This window comes from Saccostrea echinata, unplaced genomic scaffold (assembly GCF_033153115.1).
Source record: "Saccostrea echinata isolate AGI-Se365-2 ecotype Australia unplaced genomic scaffold, CSIRO_AGI_Sech_v1 ptg000051l, whole genome shotgun sequence".
NCBI classification, from domain to species: Eukaryota; Metazoa; Mollusca; class Bivalvia; order Ostreida; family Ostreidae; genus Saccostrea; species Saccostrea echinata.
In genome coordinates this window covers 1283535-1305310 of record NW_026889800.1, presented here as the reverse complement: position 1 = coordinate 1305310, position 21776 = coordinate 1283535, and the positions used below count along the sequence as shown (strand labels likewise).

The 21776-nt window shown below is 34.5% G+C and overlaps 1 protein-coding gene across 1 annotated transcript in view; it reads left to right on the top strand.

Moving 5' to 3' along the window:
• Positions 1 to 21776, top strand: part of LOC133203786 (tyramine beta-hydroxylase-like) — a 28698-nt gene extending 6922 nt beyond the window's left edge. Inside the window, exons 3-9 of the mRNA XM_061339571.1 lie at positions 4115 to 4247; positions 14157 to 14267; positions 14874 to 15053; positions 16219 to 16376; positions 16739 to 16982; positions 19393 to 19489; positions 19694 to 21776. Of these exons, the coding sequence (XP_061195555.1) occupies positions 4115 to 4247; positions 14157 to 14267; positions 14874 to 15053; positions 16219 to 16376; positions 16739 to 16982; positions 19393 to 19489; positions 19694 to 20270 (1500 nt within the window). The 3' untranslated portion in view covers positions 20271 to 21776. The remainder of the gene's footprint in view (positions 1 to 4114; positions 4248 to 14156; positions 14268 to 14873; positions 15054 to 16218; positions 16377 to 16738; positions 16983 to 19392; positions 19490 to 19693) is intronic.

Genomic DNA, 21776 nt, shown 5'->3' with positions numbered 1-21776 from the left:
ACCGGCATCTTAAACTTTAAACCAGCAATAATTTAATTCTGGTTGTAACGCTTTATTTGATTGGACAAAAAATTTACTTTATTTTGTATAAAATGGGTTGCCTACGTCACAATGACTTGCGTCAAAAACGTATCGATCCGCCTGACGTTACATTCAAAATTTGCACAAATTGAAGTCATTTTTTAAGGACAATCATCTTTTTTTCTGACATCAAATGAATGAAAATTAAATTATAAGGAATGAATTTAATAGCTACCCAATTTATACGGTATAAACTGGGTTAGAACAGTTTACGCTTTTTTATAAACCGCTTCGCGGTTTATAAAGCGTAAACTGCCCCAACCCAGTTTATACCGTATAAAATGGGTAGCTATTAAATTCATTCCTTAAATAAAGAACAACCACGCACACTGAAAGAAACTCCAACATTGAATTCTGCTTGAGAATTAGAAGTTGTCGTGTTAACTTTGCGACTTTGTGTTCGAATTCAGACACAACAGTGGTATATGATTATGTCAGATTATCCCACTGACGTTACACTGTGTTACTCTATGCTCACGTCTTCGTCAGGTTGCAGTTATTTCAGATAACATCAAGCCTCTCATCAAGTGCAGGTTTATGTAAGGCTGTCCCGGGGTCATGTTTATATGCAATATTACTGGTATCAGGACATTCCTTAAGGACCGAAAGAGTGATCGTAAAAAGATTGTTTACATACGGCCGATTATTAGGAAGAAATCCTGGATCTAAGATCTGAGTTCTCACGAGAAAAAGTAAACGTGTAAAAGGAAATGAGATACAGAAATGCAGCAAATTTTGAAATTCGTTTTCGTTAAACTCTCAGAAAAAAAATAACGATTCCAAAAAGCGTTCTATTGAAAGATTGTTTAAGCTTAATATCCCCGAAATAAAAGTGGTAATCTTCCTTAACAACGCTTCTATTCACAAGTACTCTGAAGTTGGTAATAAAAAGGATGCTGGAATTCCTCATTGACAATATGTTTGTTGAATTCGGAAATAAGGTCTTTCAACAATCTGTTGTAATTACAATGTGCGCTAATTGTGCTCCTTTATTAGCCGACCTGTTTCTGTATTTCCATGAAGCAAAATTTATTTAAAAACTTCTTCATGAGAAGAAAACTCATGCTGTGGCCTTCAACTCAGTATTTAGATATATCGACGGCGTTTTATCATTTAATAATAATTACTTCCATTCATATATCGACTCGATATATCCCACTGAACTGGAAATAAAAGGCACCACAGAGTCTGCCACGTCTATTTTCATATTTGGATGTTTTACCGACTATAGACGATAATGGCCAACTAACAACTAAACTGTATGACAAACGAGATGACTTCAGCTTGTCCTTCGTCAACTTTCCTTATTTATGTAGCTGTATTCTAACATCACCAGTATATGGTGTATTATATGCGTCTCCCAACTGATTTGATACGCAAAGAACATGCTCTGAGTATGATCAATTTTAAAATGAGCCAGGTTGTTACAAGGATTTCAACAATCCCATTTAATGTCAGCTTTTCTACCGTTGTTTCAATTACATTATTTGTAAAAACAACCAATCGTTGGGTCGCATTTTGACCGACATGTTTTATACCATTTGTTGGGTCGTTGCTTTTATATAGAATTTTACTACAGAGTACTCCGTTTACCTGATCAATACACAGGGATTGTGGTGGGTATATCCGGTCTACAGGGGATGCTTACTCCTCCTAGACACCTGATCCCACATCTGGAGTTTCCAGGGGTCAATGTTTTGCTCTAATCACGACTCGTTTTCTTTCCTGGATTTATGTGATTGATTAATGCTCGTTATCTTCATCTTTTCCATTCTGAGAACAATTTAATAAACCGATGCAGGTTACTAACAAATACGTTCATGATACAGGTCTGTCAGCAATTCGTTTAAAATCAGCATTTTTCACATTCTATGGTAGATATAATGACCTTGTTTGCAAATAAAAACTATGGATGGGTGGTATTTTAACTGACATATATATATGTCATATATATATGTATTATACCAATTGTAATGCAATTATTTTTATAATAACTTTGACTATATACGGATTACTCCGTTAACCCGATCTAACGTGAGGGATCAGGGCGGATGTGACCGGTCAACAGGGGATGCTTACTATTCCTAGGCACCCGATCTCCCCTCTGGTGGCTTCATGGGTCCGTGGTTTTGCCCTTTGCAGATTTGTTCTATTTACGGGACTTATGGGATTTATCTCTGGTCGTTATACAGATTTGTTCTATTTACGGGACTTATGGGACTTTTCTCTGGTCGTTATACAGATTAGTTCTATTTACGGGACTTATGGGATTTTTCTCTGGTCGTTATACAGATTTGTTTTTATTTACGGACTTATGGGATTTATCTCTGGTTGTTATACAGATTTGTTCTAATTACGGGACTTATGGGACTTATCTCTGGTCGTTATACAGATTAGTTCTATTTACGGGACTTATGGGATTTATCTCTGGTCGTTATCTTCACATTGAAAATTGCAGTGCGTCTTTAGGATAAGATACATTAATAGGCTGCCCAATCTTTAGTTGAACTACGACACGATAAAAGACTCATTTCTTTGAGTTTAGTCCATAACCAATTTTAGATCAGTCCCCTCACCTGGAAATATTAACATTTCAATGCAAGTAAACAATCAATCAGTCAAGACATCAGATAATCAATGTAGTTTTTTAACTGATGTTTTTACTTGCAGAACTTTCATTGCAAGCAAAGTTTGATATGCTTGCTTGACAAAACCTTAATTTTCACAGCAAACAATCTGTGATTTTCATACTTAACATCATATGGTGCTTCAAACTAACCCATAGAAAAACTGAAAATTATTCTTCAAGTTCTAAATATTGACAATAGGACAGCAAACATACATTGCTTGAATGTTTATAAATAATGCTGCTTTGTTTGTAGTAAAAAGATACTATGATTAATTGAATGATGTTGTTCTACGTCCCATTCGAGAATTTTCACTCATATAGAGACGTCACCATATACCGGTGAAGGGCTTCAAATTTTGACTTTTACTCGGCACTCAGGGCAATTGAGCAGTGAGGGATTTTTATCGTGTCAACGCTTGCCGTGACACGGGGCCTCGGTTTTTAAGGTCTCATCCGAAGCACCCGCAACTTTCACTTCAAAGTGCCGAGTGCATGGAGAAGGAACAGTTGCTACCCATTTTTCATCGACTTAGGTCAGTCGCGGCCGAGATTCGAACTCACGACCTCCTAATCACGGAGCGAGCGCTCTACCGACTGAGCTACCTTGAACGGTAAAAAGACACTTATGAAAAGGCGTTACGTTACCGCAAATATATTCATTTTTTTATACATACAAGACAAGCTGTGGTTTTCGAGTTAATTCTGAATAAATACATATTTTTGGCTCAATGATCAGGAGCTGATTTGTCTATTACTGCGATTATTTATGTGTTTCAGACCTGGGCCGGGATTGTCTATGACCCTTGACTTCATTTGTTTCTGTGTTTCAGACCTCGGTCGGGATTGTTACGTTGACTTTATTTATTTGTTTATTTGTTTCAGACCTGGGCCGGGATTGTTTGTGACTCTGACTTTATTTGTTTGTTTGTTTCAGACCTGGGCCGAGATTGTTTGTGACTCTTGACTTTATTTGTTTGTTTGTTTCAGACCTGGGCTGGGATTGTTTGTGACTCTGACTTTATTTGTTTGTTTGTTTCAGACCTGGGCCGGAATTGTTTGTGACTCTGACTTTATTTGTTTGTTTGTTTCAGACCTGGGCCGGAATTGTTTGTGACTCTGACTTTAATTGTTTGTTTGTTTCAGACCTGGGCCGGGATTGTATGTTATTCTGACTTTATTTGTTTGTGTGTTCTAGACCTAGGTCGGGATTGTATGTGATTCTGACTACATTTGTTCATGTGTTTTAGACCTGGGCCGGGATTGTGTGTTACTCTGACTTTATTTGTTTCTGTGTTTCAGACCTGGGCCGGGATTGTCTGTGACTCTGACTTTATCTTTTTTCTGTGTTTCAGACCTAGGCCGGAATTGTGTATGACTGTGACTTTATTTGTTTGTTTGTTTCAGACCTGGGCCGGGATTGTCTGTGACTCGGATTCTGATGGGGATGGAATCACTAACGGGGCAGAGCTGGGGGACCCAGACTGTGAGTGGAGTAAAGGCCAGACGCCGAGCCAAACACATAACATAACGCACCCAGGTATGGTTAATAAAAGGTCAGACACCGAGCCGTACACATAACATAACGCACCCAGGTATGGTTAATAAAAGGTCAGACACCGAGCCGTACACATAACATAACGCACCCAGGTATGGTTTATAAAAGGCCAGACCCCGAGCCGTACACATAACATAACACACCCAGGTATGGTTTATAAAAGGCCAGACTCCGAGCCGTACACATAACATAACACACCCAGGTATGGTTTATAAAAGGCCAGACGCCGAGCCGTACACATAACATAACACACCCAGGTATGGTTTATATAAGGCCAGACGCCGAGCCGAACACATAACATAACACACCCAGGTATGGTTTATAAAAGGCCAGACTCCGAGCCGTACACATAACATAACATACCCAGGTATGGTTAATAAAAGACCAGTCACCGAGCCGTACACATAACATAACACACCCAGGTATGGTTTATAAAAGGCCAGACACCGAGCCGAACACATAGCATAACACATCCAGGTATGGTTTATAAAAGGCCAGACACCGAGCCGTACACATAACATAACACACCCAGGTATGGTTAATAAAAGGCCAGACACCGAGCCGTACACATAACATAAAGCACCCAGGTATGATTAATAAAAGGCCATACACCGGGCCGTACACATAGCATAACGCACCCAGGTATGGATAAAAGGCCAGACTCCGAGCCGTACACATAAATAACATACCCAGGTATGGTTAATAAAAGGCCAGACACCGAGCCGAACACATAACATAACGCACCTAGGTATGGTTAATAAAAGGCCAGACGCCGAGCCGAACACATAACATAACGCACCCAGGTATGGTTTATAAAAGGCCAGACACCGATCGCGAGCCGTACACATAACATAACATACCCAGGTATAGTTAATAAAAGGCTAGACACCGATCCGTATACATAACATAACACACCCAGGTATGATTAATAAAAGACCAGACACCGAGCCGTACACATAACATAACACACCCAGGTATGGTTAATAAAAGGCCAGACACCGAGCCGTACACATAACATAACACACCAAGGTATGGTTAATAAAAGGCCAGACACCGAGCCGAACACATAACATAACGCACCCAGGTATGGTTTATAAAAGGTCAGACACCGAGCCGTATACATAACATAACACACCCAGGTATGGATAATAAAAGGCCAGACACCGAGCCCTATATATGACATTATAACGCACCCAGGTATGGATAATAAAAGGCCAGACACCGAGCCGAACCCATAACATAACACACCCAGGTATGGTTAATAAAAGGCCAGACACCGAGCCAAACACATAAAATAACACGCCCAGGTATAGACGCCGAGCCGTACACATAAAATAACACGCCTTGGTATAGTTAATAAAAGGCCAGACGCCGAGCCGTACACAACATTTAACACCCAGGTATGGAAGCTAAGTGTTAAGTCTGTGTTAAAACGTTAACATTTTTATACACCTGAAGTTTCAAGCATTTTCAATGCATAATCCGTCCTTGTTCTACCCCTAAACGGAACAATGAAAATGGACACACATTCCTTATATCCCATTAAACTCGAAAGAAAAGTAACCAGAGAGTCTGAGAAATCTGTTTCATATTTGGATACTTTAATAAAGACAAAAAAAAAAACAAGTTAACCTCGTGATATGACTTCATGTTGTTTAAAAGCTTTACAGAACTTATGTTTATTGTTTCAGAAATCCGACGTAAAATAAAAAATCCCGATGATAAATGTGATGATTTCAACTTTTCTATAGTCAACTTCTTTTACTTATGTAGCAATATCAGCTGTATAGGGGTTTATGTGTTCCAGCTGATTGAATACGGAATAGCATTTTCTACGTGCAAACAATTTCTAAAACGAGGCAGGCTACTGACAAATAAGTTGATGGTAGAATGATATAAACAATCCAAAGGCAACATTATACTTATAATGATCACCTGTGTGTATGCCCTTGCAACAGATCGATTTAACAAGACCCTTCTACTACCCTCCATTTCACAAATATACCGCAGTATAACTTTATTGGGAATGTACGCAAAATATCTGTATAAAATCATAAAACAAGCATAGCACCCAAGTTAATGGCCTCTTAATTACAAAATAATTTTCTCATTGCGAAAATATTACTTGATCTGCCCCCCACAAACTGCTTCAGCTTTTACGAATTGACGTCACATTGACAAGTGCATTGTGATCAGTGACTTGGTATACCTTAAGCATTTCATCAATTTGTGGTCAAAAGTGAAGGCTTGATTTATAACACTGAGAGTTAAAATCCAACAAAAGTCAAATCTGATCTGCGTCAATTAACTCGATACAAGAATACATATGATATCAGTCAGGTTATCTGAATCTTTCAACATTTTGTTGTTTATGCGAAGCTCTTCTAGAAAACAGAATCATCATTGATTTTCATTCAATCAATAAATGATCATGATTTTAGTGAAAAAGGTTAAATATCCAGGAAATTGAAATCCCATCTATGTACGTAACTCTACAAACTTAGTTTGTTAAGAAGTCATTCTGATCCCGTTGATAAGAGCTCTGAAGTTAATATTCAAGATGCTTGATTTTATGTTTGACATATCTTTACTGTAGTATTTGTCTTTAGTGACTAGGCCTTTCAACAGTATGTTGAAATTGCTATGGGCATTATTTCGGCCCCTTCTTTAGAACTTGTTTTTCTACTTTAATGATACCTATACTGGATTCACAATCTTTATAAAAATCCTTACAAAAAAATCTATCGCCAACGTCCCTTATTCATGTAGCAAGATACCATTACCTGCTTGTGTCACCCAGTTGACTCGACAAACCGATATAAGAAACTAGTAACAAGAGCAGTAGACCTCTACTAAATAAACCAATATAGGCCTACGTGTATCTCATTTTAATAAAAGAGGCCATGAAAAGCAGGATTTGTTTCTTATTTCAAAATTAAAAAAAGAATAAAAAAAATAGAGATAAAATATAGAATTTTGCAAATAGTTTTTGTTACAATCGTTCCCTATTTCCCCGATTTGTTGCAGGCTACATAATATATACACGTGGTTGATAGATAAACCATGTACCCTTTTTGTAGTTTTGGGCTAATGAGTTGATGATGCACACTTTAGCATCAAATCTTTCAGCAATAACCTGACTGTGAGATTAGCCTACTTGTGAGAAAAAGAATTGTTCAACTGAGAATAAATCGGTTCATTTTCTCAATCACTCATGCCATTTGGCTGCGTCAGTGATGCTTGATAAAGAGTTTTTGAAGGAAAACCCCAGTTTGTCAAAATGAACGTTTAAATACTCTCGGAGAACAAAGTTGAGGTATGGTGATGCTCAGGTGGCAGGGGATAGTTTCGTACTAAAGACCCGGTCAAATTTCTTAAAAAATTGAGATATCCCCTGTTTGATGTGATATTTTATGTAGAAAAATGATTAGAATAATTATGGGACACATTTGCAGTGTAGCAGAGTGCTTGCTGAAAAAAATGATGTGCAACATGTAGGTGTCACTATGATGCTTATCATATACAGAGTTGTAAATGCGAAACTAAGACACGTGGTCAGTTGCAGAGGAAATTCAGCTGAAAAGCAGTAGGCCTTAGAAGAAGGTGTGTATCTCAGAGGGAAGGTGAATGACCCCATATCAGTTGGTGAATTTTTATTAGGGCTTGCATTGATTTACAGACTACTGAGTGTTTTATCCTGCTCGCTCGGGCCTGGGGGTGGGTTGTATGGGTGTGAATGAGGCCCAAATCTTGGAAAAACAAGCCAAAATTTGGGGAGTCCCCAGGTGCATTTTTGGTACATGTGCACTCTAATACGCAGATTACATGTAATTTGTTGACATAATTTGTGAGCCATGGGCATATGAAGTGTAATTAATTAGCCCCTGGAAAACTGTCCCCATGTACATGTTTTTATGGATCGCATGTATATGTGTACCCCCTCGGCACATGTTTGGCATTAAAAAAACTATCCCCTGCTACCTCATTCATGGATGATGACGAGCTTCATCCATCAGTAAGTCGTACATGAATCGTTTCGTGCCAAGATGTCTGGAATGCATTTAAATCGGAAAATTACAGAGACTTTGGCAGATTTAATACAGACACGCAACATGCCATTTTTTTTTTACACACTCCTTAAACCATAATTATGAAGGAAAAAGCATAAAATTAAATGATTTTTGAAGTTTTAATATATACTTCTTTGATGCATGTATAAGATTTAATGTCCCCTGTATCTGCAAAGATAAATTTTATGAATTTTTATGTAGAAAAAAGCTTTAAATTTAACAAGATAGTAAAGAAATCTGAATTCTTCATATTTATGTAGTCTCTGGAAAACTCTGCTGTGTGTCACAGCGATGGATACGTATAACAACATAACTTAATTACAGAAAATGGGGAAATCCATTGAATCTCTCTAAAAGAGATATCATGACTTTGCGCCAAATAAAACACTCGTTAAGATAAAATAAGGTTTCTATTGGAGTTTTCTTCGCCAGGTGGCAAAGAGCAATAGAGATTGCTGACAATTATCAGACTTATCCGAAACTAAGAGGACCAGGGGAAAATATAGATAAAGCAGCTGGAAGAAAAATGATCCTGTTCATTTCTGTGTTTAGATGTTCAAAGCATATGTTCTGGTGAAACTTTGGAACAAAAGGAATTGTCGTAGCTAGGTCAAAGTTCAATTGATAAGCGATAGTATAACATCCCTGCATGAATATAATGACATTTGATCACATCAGATTAGGTTTTTCCCCCCGAAAACTCACAGATTGGAAAGTTATGCGTATTTTGTATGATCTTACATATAACGAGTATGAGGTATCCTTTCAGTTTACTTGATTTTAACGGAATTTCTCTGACTAAATGATAGAGATGGTAAAGGAGTGATTTGATAAAATTCCTCTCCAGAATAATTCATCCGGTATGATCTCACCCAAACTTAAATGAGGTGCAGTTATAAATATATCAAATAAAGTTACGCCAAAATGAAAGAGAGTATTGTTTGCGTTAAAATAGCCATCCTTGGAATTTATTCACATATTTGACGCTTTAACTTTTAATCATTTTGTGAACGACGAGACTGTTCACTGAATGTTGCACGATCCCTTTCCTTGCTGTGAGTAAAAAAAAAAAAATGATTGCTTCTAATTAATCATACTTAACGCGGCAAGGCGTTCTATGATAGGTTAACAATCAATAAAATGTTTAATAATATATATTTACATTTCCAATGTCTTTGTCCGAGATAAAATTACAAATTGTAAAAATGCTTTATTTCTACATAAATCTACTGGTTCATCGATAGGCGCGGTTAAAAAAAATCACGTGCGGGGCGGGACAAATAGAGACAGAAGCGGGCTATTAGCACGGGAATTTGCAGAATCAGGAGCATGTAAATATAAGGAATAACTGTCAGATTTTTTGGATTCATGACGATGATCAATCGATTGGCTTGCGTGATAATTTTATGCATAAACGCCTTCGGCGTTTATGCAAATTATCACGCAAGCCACTCGATTGATCACATCATGAATCAAAAAAATTAGACAGTTATTCCTTAAATATATATATATATATATATATATATATATATATATATATATATATATATATATATATATATATATATATATATATATATATATATATATATTACCTGAAAATTAAACAGAATAAATACATTTAGTAGCAAAAATAATGAACAATTTTTAAAGGAGTATACAATCAGATACTTCATTATTCATTATCTAGATCAATATACATGTACATTGTAGATGACATGGCCGGGACCCGGGGGGGGGGGGGCACGGGGGCGCCCCCCCCCCCCAATAATTTTACCGATATATAGAATACTTTTATTAGAAAACATAGCTACTATATGCCTGTGTCCCCTCAATAATAACGTCTGATGACTGTTTTTTTTTTTTGCTTGTCAAGGAATTCTTGGTAGTTGATAGTGCCCCCCCCCCCCAACTGAAAATGTATGGATGTGCCCCCTCAAAGTGAAATTGCTTCCTACGGTCCTATGATAAAGCATGTTCAAAATATTTTATTGTAATTTTGAACATAAAAAAATAATTTTTATGATTACTCAGGAAACAATAATTAAACAAAGTTTTGAAATAAATTATATAAAACGAATCGTACTTATAAAAATGATATGGTGTGTAACTTTTCGTAAATTGTCAAAGAAAATATACTTGGCATGTACACAAATGCGTAATTCCTTCATTACCAAACACGGTGATAATAATCATAAATTTCAAATGAAGTGGACTTACTTAAGATTCAGATTAATCGACATCCATCACAGTCATCATGCTCTCTCCTTATTCATACTTTAGAAACATAAAAAAAAAAATTTATTGTTTAAAAAATGATAGCATAACGAATTTGATTAGTTCTAGGAAAACAAAATATTTAAGAGTTATTTCAGAGCTCATTGAAAATAAAAACATTCATGATGTAACTCAGCTAGATTCAGTTTATATTTAACCGTTTAACTGCGCCAGTGAAGTTTGATAAAGATAATTTTCTTGAAGGACAACCATGAAATGTCAAGGACATTCACAAAAAATTGTCTATAATGGTAATGCGCTAAATAGCAAATACATTATAAGAAATTTTTAGTCTTGAAATGTAATATCGGAAAAAAAAATATTTTTAGATTAATCATTATGAAAAACATCTAAAGAGAAACTTCATCCTTATCAGTGTTTTCGCGTAAATAATTTTTTGATTAAGTACATAATAAAACTAGAAGTCTCTGATGAGACTGTGGCTCTACCTGTTTTTACTTAACAAATTAACAAATAAGTGCATTAAATATTGATCTCTATAGGTGTAACATTATATCAAGTCCATTATGTTCTTGTGGAAAAGTAGAAGACACACATCATTATTTTTTCTCTTGTTTTAACTATAACTAAAGCCAGGAAAGATTTTTTCGATAAATTTTTGAGATTTGATAAGGTTCATATTGTTGACACCCATAATTTACCGGGGGGGGGGGGGGGGGGTACTTCACTAAGTGTTGCTGAAAATGAATATCTTTTTTCCATTGTGCATTCATATATTCAGCATTCTGGTAGATTTAAATGATATATTGAAGATTTAAATGATATATTGTTTATGTATTGCATTTGTATATCACAAATTTTCTTGCAGTTGTAAGTTTATCAAATTTATTTCTAAAACTGTGTAACACATGTAACTCAAACTTTATAGACTTCTCATGTAGGGAGAGGGCGAAATAAGTTTTAAGAATTAACTTGTGCCCAATCCCATTGTATATATATTACAATAAAATATGTTCAATTCAACAAATGTAGAAAAAAGATATCACTTGGACTTGAAACTATGTCAACAACAATAAATAAAATAATGATCCTTGGTTTAATCTCTTTCTGTAGTAGAAGTAGAATTTTGAAAGAATTTCACAGAAATTGTTTTTTTTAACCATGGCAACACCATTCATCAAAATCAAAAACCGATAAAAAGAATTATGTATCTAAGTCTTGTCTACTTGTGTACTACGTAATATTGAAATTGGACTAAACTGTAGGAGGACTAGCATTTTGAAAGAATTTCACAGATATTGCTTTAATTTAGTAACCATGACACAACCGTTCATTGAAATAAAAAAAACTGAATTATGTACCTTAGTGTAGTCTACTTGTGTAGTAAGTTATATTGAAATTGTAGAAGGGGTAGCATTTTGAAAAATTGGTAACAGACGAGCAAACAGACAGATAGACAGACAGATGGGCGGGCGACGGACACCTTACTATCGCATAAGCTCTTCTAGTCTCTGACTAGTAGAGTTAAAATTGTTATTAATAAAATGAAAACAGAATCTATTATTTTTATTGTATTGAAAACTAAATGAACATCCGAATGTTTTCCTTCCTGATTTATGAATAATCGGTTCCTTCGGTTTTGGAATAACTAAAGGAAAAAGGTAATGGGTGGTATTTTAAATAAGAATAAATTTCTCACCGAATTTTTATCAGCTTTTTCCATTTGGCTCGCATCATTTATATTTTCAATCTTGGTAAAACTCTTACAAGAAACATTTTCAAAATAAAATTCAGTAATGAATATTACCTTCAGCTGTAATATAAGATTATTTTACTCTCAAAAACTTCATTGTGGAGTAATGAAAATGTGGCCCCGCTGTCGTTTGAACATGTATATGTTCTCAAGCACACTGCAGTCACTAGAATTCCATTCATGCTCTTCAAAATCAGAGCTAGCTGCACATTTGAAAGATAAGCAAGGTGGTTTCTTGATAAATAGTCATGCTTCTATTTTCCCAGAAAGGTTCAATAGCTCTGTTGTTTAGAGTCATTCTCGGGTTCTAACAGACAGTAGTTGAATCTTTAAGTTATGGCAGCAGATAACCAGTCTAGGACAATGGTTTGTTCTGGACATGTATTTTGTTCTGATAAGAAGATGTCAAAGGTAATCATGCTCAAAAGTCCAATTAAACAAAGTAAATTGTGAGCAGAGTAAACACGGACCTTTGAAAACAGAGGTTGGATCAGGCGCGATGGAGGAGAGAGCATCCCCAGTCGACATGTCACAACCGCGTGTGCCCCTTGTTATTATCGGGTAAAAAAATCCGTTGACAATTCAGTGCGAAAAGAATAGTCTAATTAATATGTAAGAAATTAGTCAATATTCGACGTGAAGATAGTTTGTATTTGCATACAAGATCATTGTTATGATCATTGAATTTGCGAACTGTTGACTTTAAACAAGATTGTATATATCTTTGTATCATCAACGTATGTGTCAGTAGTCTGTCTTGTTTTAGAAAGTGTCCTCACATAGAACATCAAATAAACTAGGAAATATAGACCCATATAGGCATATGACAATAATTTATAAATGCTACATAACTTAGGTAAGATGATAAAAATGTCAAGTTTAGTTATTAGTAAGTAAAACCTACAAATATGAAACGTGTCAGACTCTTTGGTGTGTAAATTTTGAGTTCAATGGAAAATATTGAATCGACGTAAATATGAAAAGTGAATATTGTTGATTGATAAATTATCATCGATACATTTAAATGTCGATTTGAGGGTCACAGCAAGAGACTTCTTTTTATGTAGAAGGTTTTGAATAAATTCTGCTTCATAGGACTATAAAAACAGATCATTTTATAACGGGGTACAATAAGCACCCATGCACATTCCAGCAGATTGTTCGAAAACCTGGTGTCTAAAGGTTACATTGTTACTGTCAATGAAAAACTTAAGCAACTTTTAAAAATCAACTTAAGAGTACATAGTTAAGTACATAACATTTTACAAATTACCCTGGATCTAAAAATCTTACCAATCTCTAAATCATATTTTGATAAAATCATGCAGTGAAATAGATATTTACAAAAAATGTTTAAAATGTTTTATCAAACGATATATACAGTGTGTTTGTACTTCAAAGTTTATAACTTGTCATTCTCTAGTTAAAAAAGAAGAGAAACCAAAACGGAAAGCGATCTGAAGGTTTTTCTTATCGAAGAATTACAGACTCCTCACTTCTGCTTATCATTTGATCTAAATTTCTGTCAGGGCTGCAACTTAAATGATCATGAAGTATAAAAAGAAACGCCACAATGTCGTTTATGATATACTAGTGTGTATTTTTGTGGAATCAAGAAAATCTCAATGAAGTTGTGACCAATTTATATATATATCTTATATACTTTAATGTCTCTCCAAATATTATAAATAATGTATTAAACAACCTTACACACAGTGTATTATTACCTTCAGCAATAGAGGTTACCCCTCAGTAGAAGAGGAGTATATGTATGATAAAGTACATATGCTTCATGTCATTAAAAGGGGTTTCACTATTAATTCTTTACAGGCATCTGTGAGCCGCTGAGTAGCGAGCATTGCAAGAAGAAGAACTCATGGTTGACCTGTCCAGAGGCAGAGCCGGAAACGGATCCCTTCTGTCCGGAGTTCTCCCAACCAGGTACAACTTTATGTATCTTTGTTATGGCGGACAAAATTGTTTTCAAATTAACTTTCCCTAAAAAGATCAACAGTGCTCTTCCTTCCTCCTTTTCAAGATTTATAATTTTACGGAACTATTGAAAATTATTTCTCTCCAACTGTACTGGTTTATTTAAACAATATAATGGTTAACACACGGTTTGAAATAAAAGAAGTTTTAAGATAGTCTGAATGTTGAAAGTTGATCGATGTTGAGGAGTAAAATGGACGTGAAAGCCAACCATAAATCAATTCCTATTCTGTTTACTATGATATATGTGTATGATAATTATTATCTTTTACTTTGAATTCCATCCATCATTTTACATGGTTTGTTTTGTTGGTTGTTTGGATTATGCATCCATTAAGTTGATGTTTGATGTTTATATAAACATCCTTGACTCATTATGTAAACATCTTTTTTTTAACATTTGATAAAAATTTTATCAGTGTTGTGATTTCACTGAAAATGAAACATCGTTATGACGATAGTAAAAGTAATTGAGCGATGCATTCAAGATAAGATGTCAGTCGCGAATCTCCCAGAAGCAGGTGATTCTATTTATGTCTTATCTCTCTGATAAAGATGTAAAGACCGTGGATCTTAACCTGAAAAGAACGAGAGTCCCCTCAAAAAGCAGCACCTGGATGTGTCAGATTCTGCAATGGCCGTCAGAAGGGGACTATCACGTGATCGGGAGCAAGCCTCTTATTGACAACAGTGACGTCGCTCACCACGTGGTTGCCTTCGGTTGTTCAGGAGACGGTACTAGTTTGTAATCCTTAGTCTTTTTTAATATGTTGATTAACCCCATCTATTAATTAAAAGTCGATACTAAAATACTAAGTCACACTGATAGTTGTTAATGTTATTACAAAACAAAAATTTTGTGTCGCCTGTCTAGCCATCATAAACTAATCAGTCACTAAAACTTGGAAAAAAGTTTATTATAACACAGAAGAACATTAAAACAATCTGTACAAGATGAAGGAAAACTTAAGAAGGAGTGCGAGTTTCTATTCGATTGTCTTGCGTTTATGAAGGATACTTACAAAAGATTAAAAAATTCTCATACGAATTGTTGTTATCCTATGGAGGCAGCCCTCATGTAGCTCAATCTATTTAGAAGATACCTGACTCAGGGGCCATAAAACTTAGACGAGCTCACTTTTGATCTCAATCTCACTTTAACAAAAGGTACGTATAGTGGAAAAGTGAGACTAGATGAAAAGTGGGCTAAACAATTTTTTTATGGCCCCGGAGCATGTGATTCAGATTTTAATTCTCGCACAACCAATTACAAATTATTTCAATCCAGGCTTATAAGATGTGAAGGCAGCGAGTACGACAAAAACAATGTTTTGAATGAAACATCAGAAAATCAAAATCATAAAAAATATTACACAAATGATGTAAGGTCATATTCATTTAATTGATAGAAAATCCAGAACTTTTAGATTTTTTTGAGGATCAGTTTATGAAGCATTTGAGCACATGAAATATATGTATAAGTTTGTCTTGAATAAGACAACCGATCTCAGTATTATTGAAATGTATACATTTTCCTTTTGCTTAACTTTTTGAGAGCAAACAACTCAATAACCTACTTATGAAAATATCTTTTCAAAGTGAGAACATAGATCTCATTAACTATCCATAACTAGCTTCTGATACTGTAAAATCGCATATTTTCGTGGGGTCAGATTTTCGTGGTTTGTGGAAAAAATGTTGGTTCAAGGGGATATATTTCCTGGTTGAAGAAATACTGCGTTTTTATAGATTTAAAAGTTTACATCTCGTGGAGTCCATGAATTCGTGGGTGTCTCCTACCACAAAAACAACGAAAATTTAACCCCCCACGAAAATTATTGCTTTTAAAGCATGTCCCCCAAAGAAGCAATGTGTGGTATTCTATTAATCTTCATTTCAGTCGAGATGAGGGAAGGTCCCTTTGAATGTAAAATGACCCCAGACAAACAATGTCTGGATATTCTTCTAACGTGGACCATGGGGTCAAAGGGTGAATGCTTACACAAGAACGAGGGATTCCGAGTGGGCAAAAATGGCTACAAATATATCGCTGTACAGGTAACTGCACAAATGTTAAAAAAAAAACCGAGGCATTAATGGATATAGATGCGTTGCTTTGTGGGTAACATGTTGAAAATGGATAGGATAATTTACTGAGATATTTATTTGCATTTAGTATCCTAACAGGAAATATATGGAGATATAAATAAATCATGACTGACAGAGTTTGTTTATTTTTTATACATTTTTGGCAATGTAAAAAAAAGCTGCCTACTGTAGGTGTACAAGTTGACTGATTATATTTGCTCATTTAGGACATTTGCAATTAAGCTGGGTCTCTCGCGTTTGTCTTATTTAGATTTCACTCAGTACAATCACTTAAACACATTCAGAAATAATGTCAGATACATTATCCATAGGTTCATTGGAATAACCCAGGCCAGAAAACAGGTCACGAAGACGGTTCGGGATTACAGATTTTCTACACTAGTAACAAGCGTCAATTTGACTCCGTCATTATGGCCGTGGGTCAGCAGTACCTGGCTATTCCGCCTAACACCCCCAGCATAGAGTTTAATTCTACCTGCCCAGCCTTTTGTACAGAAAACATGTTCCAGAAGCCTATCTTCATCACCAGAGCTGTCAACCACATGCACTTACTTGGTAAACAAAAGCTGTCAATAATGACAATTTTTTGCAAAAAGGACAGAAATTCCAATTTTTGTCCATTAAGAAGGAATGGGGCCACAAAAGGGGTCTAAGTTTTTACCTAGATATTTTCTAAAGAATAGTTTTAAATTACCGATAACTACAGCACTGCAAAGTAACTACTCATTATATTAGCACCCGTATCACTTCTAATATTCCCAGGAACAGTTTAAGTTTTACTCAATAATATAAGAACAAATGTTTAAAGATCGTCTTATGAGTAGCAAATCGCTGTGTATTGGATCCTCATGTAGAGAGGAATCAGTACATTCAAACTATAGTCGTTGTATAATAAGGATGGACCATTAAAGGCCAATATTTTGATAAAGGTATAAATGTTACTAAATGCAGTTTTTAAGATTTCCAAGGCTATAAATAAACTTTTTGCTTCAGCTTACTACGCTACTTGATTTAACAAGGCCGAGTCTAATTATTTCTACCCTTGATATTTTGATACGTTTTCTTGAATGAATTTTTACTATTATATTACTTATTTTAAGACTAAAAAATCAAATGTTTACCATCCCGATTTCAAAGGGGACCATCTCAAAAGTTGTCAAATTTTACTATTGGACCCTATGGGAATTTGTTGGAAAAGCGCCAAATTATCACATTTTTCCGATATTTTTTGTATTTCTGCCCTAGGGATTTCCTGTTCAGTCAAATATATGAAAGTTATTGTAAAAAGTCACCAAATTGTGAAATTTCAAAAAAGTTGACCATCTGGTTTGGTCTAGGAATAATTACAAAGTTTATTTTTTTCCAATGCCCAATACCTCTAAATTTGCCATATTGCGGCATACGTTTTGTATATATCGGCGCAGTTAAATTATTTTGGTAAAAAATAACAATGTTTAGATTGCTGGTATATTTCTTTTGATGTTATGTCAACAGTTTTAAATAAAATGTCCATGGACGTATTGAAAACTCAAGCGAGTCATGCGTCATTCTTCAGCGTCATTCACTGCTTAGAGAACCGAAAAACAATGACGTCGTGAAAGCCATTTCAGCGTTTATTCCTAATTATTGTCTTACAATCACATTTTAAGACCCATATACGTTACAGCTAATGTAATATAATGTTAATTTTGTATCAAAATTACAATACTTAGGATAAGTTTTATGTTGCACCTACGAATGCATGAAACTAAAAAGCTGCGCAAAGTCATGCGCACTCGAATTAGACTCGGCCTCGTTAACTTGAATATAACATGTATCATAACTTGTTTTTGACATAAGTATCTACCGTAGGCGAAGAAGATCAGAGAAGACAAATTATAATATATTCAACGTTTTTGTTTTTGGTTTTTTTTTTTTTTTTTTTTTTTTTGGGGGGGGGGGTTGTTTCATTTTGTTTTGTTTTGTTTTTTTTTGGTCAAGATCTAGCGAATGATTTTATACTTTCCTTTGGGTGCTACATTCATTATGACGTCATAATAGATTTAAACTTACTATGAGTTTATACTGTCCTTTGTTTGCTACATTCATTATGACGTCATAATGAATTTAAACTTACTATGAGTTTATACTGTCTGTTTTGGTGCTCTATCCATTTTGGCATAATTCTTTAAACTTACTTTTTCCCTTCACAGCTATAATTAAAGTATGTTAAAAAATGAATTATTTTCATGAAATTTAATATCAAATCATGTCATAAGTAATCCCGATACCTTTATTTAATTTCATGTAGCGATCTAGTTGGAGCGGATCAAAGATCTAATTTTAATTATATCGATATTATTTTAAAGAAGAAAATTACCGTTTTATGAGAGACTGTAGGCGATCTGGATACATTACATTTATCTAACATGGCAAAAACTCCAATATTCATGGTTTTCTTCATTTTTCATCGAAAATTACAGTTTAAAATATATTTTTTCGTTGTGTTTAGCTACACTTATCCTTAAATTTGAGAAATCTATAGGAACTTACATTTTTAATAGATCTCAACCGTAAATAATAAGTATTGAAATAACTTCAATGTTTTAAATTTTTTGAAGGCGATTAACAATTTGATAAGTTTCCGAATCAATAAAATCAAAACACCCTTTTCATTATAAAGGAAATTAAATCTAGCAAAAAAATATTATCCATTTTTTTAATGGGTCAACTTTTCATGAATAAAAGATCACTCAATTTGCTTATTTACAATAAAATGTTAGATTTTGAACGAAATATGATTTGAAACTAATTTTTTCTTCAATTAATTCACTCCATTTCAAATGGAAAGGAAAGGAGTTAAATTTCGAAACAGACTTTGTCATGGTATTCTCTATGCTTCTTCCAAAAAAAAAAAATAATAATAGTAACAGCAAAGTCATTGTTGTCGATTTCTTTTCTCTACTTAAGTTGAATTTTTACACAGGAATAAAGCAGAAAGTCAGTATTTACAGAGACGGGGAGATCCTCAAAGAATTAACCAACGATAAGGAATACGACTATAACTCGCCAACCTTTTACAGGTAGGTTATTTAATAGGTGTGTTAATTAAATCAATTTAAATCAATTATAAATCTTATATGTAATATAGTATGATATCATTAGATATAGACATACATTCTTACTCAAAGGAAGTCCAATCTAACATTGGACAAGGAGCGAAAACTCTTACATGAAGCAAATGTCTCACTGAAATGTTGACAGTGTACCTGTTTTTCACAAAAAAGGTTTGATCCACCTATTGAAGTTAGGCCTGGAGATGAAATCCGTACCACATGCACCTACTCCAGTGTAGGAATCAATAGAACTACTTTTTACGGAGACAGTGTGACGGACGAGATGTGCTTCGGTTTTTTGACCTATTACCCTCAGCAGAATTCATACACACAATTCTGTACATCATTCAAGAATGTTCTTCTCTGCAAACGCTATCTTCCACGTCTCCAAGGTGTTTATGATAACTGTTCATGGAGAGCTTTCAGGTCAGGACAGGACAAAGTAGAGATGGAAATTACAAAGCAACTGAAATCAGAGTGTGGCAATAAGACCACGTGTTCCAGGGCATGCGCAGATGCAGTGGAAGCAATGGCTAGGCATCCATGTTTGCAAGGCGATATTCAAGGTTACATTATAGAACATTGGTCAATGCGGGAAGAGTTTCAGAAATACACTGAAATGTGTAAGGAGAAAACCTCAGTAACAGGTGCAAACAAATCTGGTTACAACAGTGCAAACTGTCATAAAACAAACAGTGTCCTGTTATCGATAATATCTCTATTGGTATACGCCTTAGTACATAGATAGGGAAAAAATAACTAGTACTTGCTTAAACAAGAAGTTCATGTATGAGAAAAATCTTCAATACTGGAAGAAATAGGGTAGAGAGCCTTTAACTTATTTGCCATCTTAAAATAAAATTAGAGATTCTGTGATTCTTACAAAATTTACATTGGGGTAATAACTTACGCCATAGAATGATATTGAAGTCCGTTGTTTGTTGTCGAATCCATAGTATCGTGCAATCAGATATTGTGACCAGTAATCAAACCAAGGACCAATCCTTTCATTTTTTTTATATATGTTAAGGAAGTTTTCATCGGCAGCCATATACCTGTAAGTGTGATATGAAGTTTCCGATACAGCAAAGAAAATCCACCTTTCTGAGTCTATCCCTTTAGATTTGAATTCAAAAGTTATTTTGCTATGTTTATATATTGAATTTCTGAGCATTGTTAACTTTTTTTAAAGTAGTACTAAAGAGAGTTATTAGAAACATCAATTATGTTTTGACATTTTAGATACGCTTTGTCTTGAAAATCTTGATTACAAGATTCGTCGAAATGATATACATGTATAAAGATTCTGTTTTCAATTTCCCTTCTAGCATTTATTTTCTCTGACAATGGAAATTTTTTCTAATTTCCATAATGATATATTTCTCGGTATGAATGGAATAAGTGCTTTTGTATGTACATGTACATTTGTACATATTTTCAACTGTGAACGAATGCTTGTGAACTCATTTCTATAGACATTGTACATATCATTCCATTCCTGCAATGAATAAGAGGTAGTTTTATCAGCTATGGTTATATCTGTATATCGAGTGATTTTTACCATTCTCTGAAATTGATACTCATTCGACACTGAACATTCTTTATTGCGACTTTTTAATAACCATTTTTATTTTAATAATAACTATTTTTCACAACTCATTTTCAATGTTACAAGATCTATATAACACGAAAGTTTTATATAAAAACAATCTAAAATTGATAAATTTGGTTTGAAGATCTTTCAATGACTTTAGACAACTGACAAGACACTTGATATACTGCCTGGAGATCAGACATCCCGATAAGGATTTGCCTATTATAATTTTTCCATAGTATTCCTAATCTTACTGTAGCACTTTCTGTAGTCCTTTTGTTATGTAATACATCTGGAGAATAAATATTGTCTATATTAACATTAAACAAGGTTCATAGATAATTAAGTAATAATGTATAAATATATGTATTATTCCGCTAACGTCATGTTTATTTTGAGATGAGGAAATCACATATCGAACAACATAAAACGAGAGATAAGGAACATTGATATAGATACATGTTCACAAATGCTGATTATAAAAGCATGTACTTAATAAGGGTAAATAATTTTAAATGTATTTACTATTCATTTACGTGTGTTCATTTGTAAAGACGTTTAAATGACTCTTTGCTACTGTATTTATTAGTGTATGTGAATGCAATGCAAATGTATTCTTGTTGGAGTGCATGAAATTTCAAATAAATTTGTATTATTTTA